Source organism: Octopus bimaculoides, chromosome 2 (assembly GCF_001194135.2).
Source record: "Octopus bimaculoides isolate UCB-OBI-ISO-001 chromosome 2, ASM119413v2, whole genome shotgun sequence".
Taxonomy (NCBI): Eukaryota; Metazoa; Mollusca; class Cephalopoda; order Octopoda; family Octopodidae; genus Octopus; species Octopus bimaculoides.
The window spans coordinates 143,957,571-143,969,407 of record NC_068982.1 but is presented as its reverse complement, the minus strand read 5'-3'; the positions used below and the strand labels follow the sequence as shown (position 1 = coordinate 143,969,407).

Below are 11,837 nucleotides of genomic sequence, written 5' to 3'. Positions count from 1 at the left end.
TAGTTTTACCTAAAGGCTTTCTATGTATTAAAAAAAAAAAAAAAACTATGTCGATTATCATATATTTATTTTTTCGTCACTGTCCTTGCTTCTTAGTTTCACATTTTTTCCCGTTCTCCTCATAACTTGCTTTTTACCGTTCTGTTGAGTGACCTGTCTTTTTGTACTTGTTTTGTTCTTCATATTTGCTCATTTATACCCAACAGCTTTTTGCTGTTGACAGCGCTAAATTGAACAATATTATTGGTAAGGCGTCGAAATTGTGATGATTTTTGCTCAATAACTGATGAGAGGCAAACGTGTTTACGCCCTTTGTGTTTTTTCCAATTCTCCGCATGTTTCTTTATCCTCCTGTACCACAATTTACCACACACACAGAAGATTTCTTTCAGTTTCTGTCTACCAAATCCATTCACATGGTCAGGCTGGGGCTAGAGCAGAAGATATTTGCTGAAGGTCGCACAGTGGGACTGAACCCAAGACCATATGATTGGGAAGCAAGCTTCTTAATCACACAGCTTCAGATGTGCATTACAAACTTTGAAACCTCTAGAACTGTTTTCATACAGCCAATAAACTACAGATATCCGAACAATGTTAACTGCATCAATTTCATTAGACCAATAGAACTTCACTGACCAGTTGTACTATCTTTCCCTCTTCTAAATAATAGGAAAATGAATGGATGAATGATAGGGTACAGACAATCAACTAAGATGTCAACATTTTGTTTCCTGTCATCTGTAGCCAAGAATAGATAGCCTGACATACAGAGCAATATAATTTATCACTAAGTGGCGATCGTACTGTAACACACAAATGTTTCATTGTCTTGTAGTGCTAAGTTCAATTCTTCCTTCAAATACATTTGCCTCTGAAAGAGTGTATCCTTTCCATTGGTATCTGCCTCACATCCACTCAATATGGTAACCTGAGACAAGCATTGGACCTATGTATATGTAAAATTAAATAATGATTAACTATGAATATAACAAAGCAGAAAGAATTCATTTTATTGTAATTCTGTTAATTTACAATAAAGCTTTAAAATGAAACAAAGTTTTCAAAATATTTTTATTTGGAAAAATAAAGATGATTCCTGGTCAATGTACAATTTGATATGAAGAATTTTCTCTCAGAAACTATAACAAATTAGCAATTCTTTAGTGAACATTTATAGAACATGAGAGAAGTGTGGTATGGAATAATGAAGTAAATTATCTTACCATAATGTGTTGTTATAAATAAGCATATTACATTGATAAATGGATTGAATAAACTCTTATTATCAGGTTGTAAAATGAACAGTTTTTTTTCTAGTTCATCCTGAAATTGTGGTGAGAGAACTGATTGTAGGGTCACATCATTAGTGTTTCTATCATGACCTGAACTCACAGGAAGTTTCAGTACTGTAAATGAATGAAAAAGAAATTTCACATGGCTGCTATTGCATATAGCATATGTTCCATCATTCTATGGTATCTATTCATTAAGTGGCTAGGTTCATCTGATGGCTAAGTGCTTTGGCCAGAAACAGTTTGAGTCAAGTAATAGGATTCCTACTTACAGACTGGTTATATGGTATCTTGTCAAGCCAGGAACAGTCCTCCCATGAAAACTGTACCTTAATCGAGTAACCATAGTAAAAATATGGAATGTTGATTTGTGAAGGAGAGTAAGAAATCAACAAAGAAGTTTTAAGGATAAAATCCAGAATTCAAGGTAATCACTGAGTGTTGGCATTGTCAGCAATGGTTTCAGAAATTAAGAGTTTGTGGATGATTGCTGCAAGGAGTGGAAAAGTCTAGCATTTCAGACATAGATCCTTTGATAAACAAAGTAGTTGTATGACTGTCACTACTGGTGACTGTGTTGATGAAAGAGTCACAACACACTGGAGTAAATTCACATGAATGTCTTCAGATCCATAAGAGGATTTGAATTTGGTGTTGCAATTAATATAATAAGTTTTGGCATGTCTACATTTCTTAGATAACTTCTTACATAAGTAACATAGGCTTTTGGGATGTTAACCTGATTTGTCTGTGTCTCTGACAACTCTATGCCTCAATCAGTTTATACTTCCCCAGCTACTTCAATGTTATATGCTATATAAGTATAAAGGTAGGAATATATTAGCTGAACACAGAGGGCAGACAAGCTGAAACGTAGTCAAAATTAAAACCCCAACAGAAACATTGTTTTTATACAAAACCATAGTTGTCTACTACTAATGTTGTATGACTGGTCCCCTTGTATTGCAAATTAGTTACAAAGACATACTGTACAGTGACTATGTAGATGATTTTTTACTTCCAGTTGATAACAAAGGGATACTGTACTGAGACAAACACTTTTTGCAGTCTCTTACTATTAAAGACAATTTAATAATCATATGACTGAGTTCTCTTCATATTCTTTGCTTTGATAACTTCATTTTGAGATCTAATATTATTGGAACAAACACTCAGATATATAATTAACTCTTCAAAGAAATAACCACATACAATATATTTGTCTTATTTATAAATGTCAATTAATGAAAAACTTCCTATTGTCTTAGTGTTAAAAATATTTTTGACAGGTTAAGTGATTACCAAAGCTCACTACTGTAATTTCACAGATTCTGAATAATTGGAAGACCTCTAGTATTCACTTGATTCTTAAGCTTTTATAACTGGGTGTAACCCAACATTCTTTCCAGGCACAAAGTTACGGCATTTGGTCCAAGACTTAAACTTTAAAATAATTCACACGACTGTGGAACATTAAAGGTTAATGTCACTTAAGTGATGTGGCGATGAAGAATTGTAATTTTTCCTATTGTCTATTTGTTGTATGAATGGTTTTAGAATGAAAATAAATATATTAACACTACTCTTATATCTGAGAATTCAGCTTAGAGTAATAATTTTTGGTGGAGTATAACTTTTATATATATATATATATATACTATTTTTGTTTTCTATAAAATATAGAAACAGAATGTAATTTTAAAAAAATAGTATTAGTTTAATTGAAAAGTATAAATTATTAATTATGTTTGCTTTAAAAAAAAGAAGCAAAATCAACTTTAAGAATGTTTTCCTGTTTCCAACTTATATTTTTTTTAGATGTAGGAAAATATTTTTGAGAATTTACTGAAACTCCTAAGTCACAGAAAATACTTTGTAAGGAAAGATATTAATTACTGAATTGTAATTAAATTAATAAAAATTATTGCCTCTAGTAGGATAGGCACAAGGCCAACAATTTTTAAAGGAAGCAGTCAATTACATTAACTCGTAAATGACTGGTACTTTATCAACCCCAAAAAGATGAAAGACAAAACTAATTTGGGGGAGATTTGAACTTAGAACAAAGATGCTCTAATGATCCTTTCAATCCATCACCTTCAAAATCCATTAAATATAATATCGTAGCCTGTATGTAGTAGCAAGTATCATTGCTTTGATTTTCAGATGAGGCTTTTTGTGTTCCTTATGGAATCAATTATTCTTGTCCAAAGCATGGACACTTCCTGTTAAATATTGCCTACAATATACAGTATATTATCCTTTGTGATAGAAACCAACTTTCTGTGAATATGATTTAAATACTGATATACTGGTAAAAAACAAAACAACAATATATCTGATTGAAGATGTTGATTGATGAAAAATATGAATAAAAATAAATGTAAGTAAAATAATATACAAGTTTCATGTTTGAAAATTACATTGGTTTATGAATTTTATGAAGATTATGAATTTTATGAAGCTTATGAATTTATCACATTTTCATAGAAAATTATAAACATTTTTCTTATATGTTCAGAAGATTACAAAGTCTACTGCTGTATTTAGATTTGTATTTTCTCTGAAATTTTTGCAGTTTGTTATAATATCTTCCAGCGCCACAAGTTTGGGTTAACTCATTGTCAACACCAGTATACTCAGCCCTGCTAGACCTTGAGCAATGTGTTGTTGACTAAGTTTTCACACAGCCCAGATGTGTGGATTCAGAACAGTCTTCTTTTGTCTGATGAAATTCTGGAACAAAATGACTAAGAAAACTTAGAATCAGGCAAATTAATAATTTCTTAGGAACCTTTTATAGTCATGACAAAGAATGACTGAAACTGTGAGAACATATTTGAGTAATCATCATTTCTGAATAGATTGCATTAATTTCTCCTTCTACATGGAAGGTTCGAGATTGATAATCTTCTTCTTGGTCTGACTGAGAATGAGGACATTTCTTATGGCATTTTTTCTTCTGTTTTTTTAAAGTTACAACCTGAGAATATTGAAAATAATATACAATGTTTAAAAAAATGCATAGAATAGTAGTATGTGTATGTGTGTGTGTATAGATATATAATTTTTCAAAGTAAACTCTGTAATTGTTACCAATATAGCATGAGATTTCACCTCAAAAAATCTAAATTAGACTCCTTAAGGATCGTTCTCCTTGTTTATATATCCAAAGTTTTAAATTTTTACATTTAAGAAAGAGATTTGATGCCGATGTCCATATCAATGTATTTAATCCGATGTTAACATTTCTGTAGTATAATATTGGACTTTAAGGCAGGCATATCAATGCACGGTTTGCCAATAGTAATTGTGGGCTTTGCAGTGGCTCCTAGGATAATATAATTTATGTGCCTTGAATAATTAATATTAGAAATTTTAGTAATAATTGTAAGAGTCATAGAATATGGCAAGGAGTTACCTCCCCTATTGGAATTAGTTATAAAAAGAGAAAAATTATATTAGACAGGTTAACGCTGGAAATGCAGTATGGATTTAAAATTTTGAATTTTTGATTTTGTTCGATTAATTCATTATGTTTTTTTTTGTTTTTTTTTGTTCTAAAGAAAGTTATTCCTGATGAAGTGTATGGCAACTGATATATTTGACTTATACTTAGTGGTCAAATATAGCTGTATACAGAAATGTTAACATCGGATTAAATACATTGATATGGACATCGGCGTCAAATCTCTTTCTTAAATGTAAAAATTTTAAACTTTGGATATATATATATATATATATATATATATATATATATATATATATGTATATGTATATATATACATTCATATATATATATGTATATATGCACGCATGCATATATATATATATAAACATGCATATAATATTATTGTTCTTTCTTATGAAATATATAGAACTGCTTAAGAAGTGCTTGGGTCGAACCCGAGACAAAAGATAAGAATTAAGATATAAACTCAAAATAGGCGATCAACTTTTTATAACTCATACAGTTATAAATTCAACTTAAAATGCATATATATATATATTAATACATATCAACATATATGAATATTAAAAAAAAATATTTCTAAAAATATATATATATATATATAAATATACATTTAAATACATGTAAATAAAACCCATATGGGATATATATGGAAAGAAGTGTGAGAAAAAGAGAACTGATAAAAATATTTTTCATACTAAAATCAAGAGCAGTTAAGAGTTTCAATTAAAAGATCCATTCAATGTGTCTTTTAAAAAATATATAAATGGTATATAAGGTATATAACACAATTTGAGGAAGTCCACTTTCTACGGCTGTTTCTAGAGTTCATGTCCTGGTAGGAAAATTAATAGAAACTTTACAAACCATGTGGACAATGTCTCCTTCATCAGTAAAGATATCTTCATAAAATCACGTTCTTGACAATTTTTATATACCACACACGCATACATATATATGTATATCACAATATATATATACCCTGCTAACAAAGATCAGATTGTTTCCCTAAGCATGAAAATTCAACTTTCGGTGAAATTGTTTCTTAATTTCTGAAGTTCATTTTAAGAATCATTTGCATACATCATTCATTGCTTCTCATCTATCTCAGTTTTTTAAATTAATTCCATCGGTCTAGTTGAGTTATTATCCTAAACTTACTTTTAGTAATATATTTTTTTATTTAGGAATACTGATGAATTCTGGAGTAGCAAATAGTATAAAGTTTCAAAAATTTCAAAAGTTATAGTTATAATGGTGTTAGACGGCCATTTGGCAATGTTGTGGAAATAATATTAGTTCTAAAGTAGGAAGCTTAAGACAAGTCGAATAATGTCTCTGCTATTATAAATAAAATGAAATAAAAAAATAAATAAATAAATAAAAAGAACTCTATGCCAATGTACTTGTATCTAATTAACAAATTAATTCAAAATCTGAAGCACCTAGTCATAATATCAAGCGTAAATATTAAAAAAAAGAAAATTATTTAAAAGCAGGAAAAGAAAAAAGAACAATTTTAGTTGTTTGTTTTCAAATATTTTTCTGGTACCACTTACTTTGTGAAAGTGACAAGCGCATTGTCCTTGTAAAAAGTCCCTATATCGACTCATTGTCATGTTGAATGTCTCAACCACATGGAAACCATTTTGTCGGGCATAATTGGTGAGAATGGAATTATGGGAAAGCAGTTTCTGTTGTTCTTTCTGGAAACAGGAAAAATATAAAAATCGGTTGTAAAGGACTGACCACATACTCAAAGACATATAAATATGTACACAGGCATCTAAATATACATAGACATAGATACACACATACACACAAAGATGCAAGCACTATAGAGTTTACTGTTCTCTGTTCCATACTGTAAGTCCTTTCTAACTACGTCCCCAGCCAAAAGTGTAATGTAGTCCAAGACATACATCTGAAAGAAACAAAATGGTCACAATATACATCTGAAAGAAACAAAATGGTCAATGATTATAGATCTGCTTGATACACCTTTCGTCTTGAAACCAAAGGCAGTCAGTTTTCTTCTAGTGCTCACTTAAGTCGCTCAAGCTGTTCATAGTAGATTTCCTTTGTTATCGTTTGGTTTGGACTTGAAAGTTCAAAGTGGACTAAACCTTTCATATCCCACCAAACTGATAACAACACCTTATGTGGGTGAAGACCTTCTTTAGCCTGGAGTGCCAGTGTTTCTACTTTCCCTACCCACTGTCTTCGGTGCTTGGCATTTTTATAGAGAACTCATTTCTCAATTCCAGTCACTATTTGATTCAATAAAGGTTCATTTGTGAGACATGATGGTAAAGAAGAGCACACATTCACTCTCTGCACGTGATTAGACTCAGAAAGTTGTCGATGAATTATTGAATGACCAAATCCAAGCCTCTCTGCTAGTTTCTCAAAAGTAACGATGGGATTCCACCAAGGTTTGCAGGACATCCTCGTTGAGCTCTACAGATCTTCTAGGATGAGGGTCATCTTCTAGGCTGTAGTTTCCAGCTCAGAATAACCTGAATTTTTTGAGGTAAGCAATAAAGTAATGATGGTTGTAACTTACCAAATTTAAACAATGAAGTCCTTCCACAGGTTGATGGAAGCCTGCACCTAAGTCTTTAATGACCAGAAATATTCCTGTTAATCCTTCCCTACAACGATAATTGCAATAACAATAATAACAACAAGAACAACAACAACAACAATGATAATAATGGCTTCAAATTTTAGCACAAGGCCAGCAATTTTGGCATAGGGGTTAAGTTGATTATATTGACCCCAGTGTTGAAATGATTTTTATTTTATCAACCCCAAAAAGATGAAAGGCTAAGTCGATCTCAGTGGACTTCGAACTCAGAATATAAAAATGGATGAAATGCCATTAGGTATTTCATCTGGCATGCTAGTGATTCTGCCAGCTCACCACCTAAATAAAAATAATCCCCAGCAATATGCTGTGACACAAGTGAATAATAATCATTGTTTCAAATTTTGGTACATAGCTAACAATTTAGAGATGATGAAACAAGTCCATTAGAATAACCTCCAGTACTTGATTGGTACTTTATTTTATTGACCTTAAAAAGAATGAAAGGTAAATGTAACTTTTGCAATTAAAATAGCAAATTGTTTGTGAGAGGAACATTATAAGTCATTGTTCCTCCATTGTTCTAGGTTGAAGAATAGCTATGACAATGATGCCACCGCTACCATCACCATGTTCACTGAAGGAGTTTTTATAAGATCATCTGACTTGGCTAATTTCTCTTAAATTAGCTTCTCTGAATCTAAGATAGATTGATCAGAGCTAGAAAAATTTGATCATAGGTGTAGGAGTGGCTGTGTGGTAAGTAGCTTGCTTACAAACCACATGGTTCCGGGTTCGGTCCCACTGCATGGCAAGTGTCTTCTACTATAGCCTCGGGCCGACCAAAGCCTTGTGAGTGGATCTGGTAGATGGAAACTGAAAGAAGCCCATCGTATATATGTATATGTATGTGTGTGTGTATATGTTTGTGTGTCTGTGTTTGTCCCCCCAACATCACTTGACAACTGATGCTGGTGTGTTTACGTCCCCATAACTTAGCAGTTTGGCAAATGAAACTGATAGAATAAGTACTAGGCTTACAAAGAATAAGTTCTGGGGTCGATTTGCTCGACTAAAGGCAGTGCTCCAGCATGGCCACAGTCAAATGACTGAAACAAGTAAAAGAGTAAAAGAGTAAGAGTAAAAGTGTATAGGTTTGCTTGATCAGACCTAAGATGGGTCTGGAAACAGTAACAACAAAATCCACTTTCATGATGGTGATTTTGTAAATTGAAAGTAAAGAAAGAATAAGAATATAAAAATAAAAACAACAGCAAAATGGAAAAACAGCAACGAGAAAGCAACACTAAAAGTGAAAATAACCAACCAACCTTTTCAGTCCTCGTTTAATGATGTCGATATGATGTTTATTAAGCCAGTGCACTCCTCCAATGACAAGAACTGTGTTTGTATTGTTTTCTATTGGTAAATTTCTATTCAGTTCCATGGAAAAACAACAAAATAAATATCCATTATATGCAATAGAAGCATCTATGTATCATAAATACATTGATGAAAGACAAATTTACTATAGCATTTGTGTGGAGATAACAACTCTTTGCCTTTCAACAACATTGAATAAGATAACTAGATGGCTAAACAAATAAATAAAACAGATGTAGAGACCTTAAAACTTTCGGCATTAATGGGACACCAAACACACACGTATTAACATATGGGAGTGTCTTAAAATATTCACAAGATTAGCTGGAAATAACAGCTACATTTCCCTCAAATCACATCAGTCTGTCTAAAAAAAACAAAACACAAAAGATATGGTGGATATTGGTCTGGAATACACTCGGGGGGGGGGGGGAAGAAAAGGGATGGGATGGGATGGTCATAGCTAGAATACTTTTGGTCATGCACCTGATCCAGGAAAGCTGACCTAGTGTTAAACAACCTATATACGTATTCATATTTTATAATAGGGCAAGTTAACTTGGTGGAACCCATTATTATCCAATTTATACCTGTTGGAAGTATAATCAAATCCACTGTCATCATGATCATGATCCTGATCATGATCATGATCATGATCATGATCATGATCATGATCATCACCATCACCATCATCATCATCATCATCATCAACAAATGTCTATTTTAAATGACGATGATGATGCCACTGTAAGTTACTAAAATGCTCATAAATTATATAGTGTACTTTCTAACTTTCAACCAAAGTTGGACTTTCAATATATTTATCTGCATGTTGGTAGAATAGCCATATATATATAGAGACTAGTGAGTCTCCTTTTATAATGTGAGTAGCTATGTAGCTTTATGGTGAGAAGTCTGTTCTGTTCTGGCCTTTTCTCTCTACTGTAGCCTCATTCATTCAAAAAGGATCTTACTTTCTGAAAGCTTCATGGTCACCTCACTAGTGCTGGTGCTATGGAAAAAGTACCCAATACACTCTGAAAATAGTTGGCATTAGGAAGTGCATCCAACCTCAGAAGCTATGCTAAAGCAGACATTAAAGCAAAATGCAGCCCTTGGATTTGTGAGATCCTGTGAAATCATCTGATCCATGCCAGCATGGAAGATGGATGATAAAAGATGTTGCTGCTGCTGCTGATGATGATGATGTAGACTGAATTGTTGAGAGTTAAATGTCTTGGCTGGAAACAAAAGTGTAGTGCTGAACCACTTCTATTTGATTCTTGGTCCAATAGTCTGAAGCCTTAGCTAAATAAATAAATTTATGAAGAGAGAAAGAAAAGGCAAGTGTCAGTTATCGAGACTAGTTTTATATTTTGCCTTCTTGTCATTCATTAACCGAACTTTCACAAAAATATTTCATTCAAAAACATTGCAATTGGAAGAGATAGGTATATTTTCATAGAAATGCCTCAGCTAAGGTATGTAATGGATAATGAACTCCCAATCCTTGGTCTAAGAAGATACATTATTTTAGTTGAAGATAAAAAAGGAGTTAATTAAAAAATATAATTCTTTATTTAGCCTTTGTCAGTTCTGCATTTTATATGTGATACACAGGGATTATTTCCTTGGTGTTCATACATTATATATAATACACATTCCCAATTTTTTTCAGTCACAAGAGTAACATGGAATTTATGGAAAGAAAGTTTTTTATTACCCAGAACACATAAAACAAACCTAACTAAAAGTCTGAAAACAAGCATGGTTAAAGAGAGCAAAAAAATGGAATTAGAAAAAAAAGAAGAAATTAAAGTGAGCAAAAACAAGAAATTAAGAGTTTGTGCCAGTGTCATGTAAAAAGCACCTGGTGCATTCTTTAAAGTGGTTGGCATTAGGAAGAGTATCCAGCTATAGAAATCAAGCCAAAACACACAAATGGAACCTGGTGCAGCTCTCCAGTTTGCCAGCTCTAAACAAACTGTCTAACCCATGCCAGCATGGAAAAGAGACATTAAATGATGATGACGAATCCATGATTAATTTGTGCTAATGAGGAATTATGAGCTCACAACTCTTGATCTGAAAAAATTCCATATTTTAGTTAAAGAATAGTTACAAAAAAAAAAAAAAACTGGGACAGAAGGAAAAGAAAAAAAGGGAGTACTTGAAGATAATTACCAAGCATTACTTACTTGCGAAGGAGTTGATAGAAAGCTTTATCAAAGGTCGGCCTATGATCTGTTGGTAGCCAGAACTGAGGATAATAAGCAAAACTCATGCTTGTTGTATGGTTATTGAGATTATCATAGTGTTTGATGTTGTGTGTTTTATCCCATTCCTGCAGGGTCATGTTCACTTTCTCTAGAATATAATGCATAATTCCTCGATTGGTTGAATCACCAAGGAACAGCAACTAAAAAAGAGTAAATGTAGATGATCTGTAGTTAACATGGTTAATGTCACTTGAAATGTCAGACATCTTCAGTTCCACCATCACCAGTGCCACCATATAATCACAATAATTGTTCTTTACACAAATATGAAACCCTAACTTACTAGCCGGAGCTTAAACAAAACTGAGATGTTCATGCCTTTTCTAAGACAAGTAATGTAAGGGGAATTAGATGGTTCCAATTAGAAATTGAAAACAGTTTATAGATTGAAGAGTTTTAATATGGGTCCTAATTTCACAGAAAAATCTATGCAGATATAATATTTTCAGGTAGTCGATAGCTTCCGCTATCTGGGCGACCAAGTTAGTAGTGGGGGTGGGTGCGCTGAAAGTGTAGCTGCTAGAATAAGAATAGCCTGGGCAAAGTTTAGAGAGCTCTTACCCCTGCTGGCGACAAAGGGACTCTCACTCAGAGTAAAAGGCAGACTGTATGACGCATGCGTACGAACAACCATGCTACATGGCAGTGAAACATGGGCTGTAACTGCTGAGGACATACGTAAGCTCGCAAGGAATGAAGCCAGTATGCTCCGTTGGATGTGTAATGTCAATCTGAATACTCGTCAGAGTGTAAGTATCTTGAGAGAAAAGCTGAACATTAGAAGCATCAGTTGTGGCGTGCAAGAGAGACGATTGCGC

The 11,837-nt window shown here is 32.9% G+C and overlaps 1 protein-coding gene across 1 annotated transcript in view; it reads right to left on the bottom strand.

Annotated features, from left to right (window-relative positions):
- Nucleotides 1-994: 994 nt before the first annotated feature.
- Nucleotides 995-11,837, bottom strand: part of LOC106881078 (cadherin-like and PC-esterase domain-containing protein 1) — a 174,928-nt gene continuing 164,085 nt past the window's right edge. The window contains exons 20-24 of the mRNA XM_014931294.2: nucleotides 10,939-11,159; nucleotides 8,689-8,790; nucleotides 7,334-7,421; nucleotides 6,327-6,473; nucleotides 995-4,278 (exon numbers count right to left, since the gene is read on the bottom strand). Coding sequence (XP_014786780.1) covers nucleotides 4,099-4,278; nucleotides 6,327-6,473; nucleotides 7,334-7,421; nucleotides 8,689-8,790; nucleotides 10,939-11,159 — 738 coding nt within the window. The 3' untranslated portion in view covers nucleotides 995-4,098. The remainder of the gene's footprint in view (nucleotides 4,279-6,326; nucleotides 6,474-7,333; nucleotides 7,422-8,688; nucleotides 8,791-10,938; nucleotides 11,160-11,837) is intronic.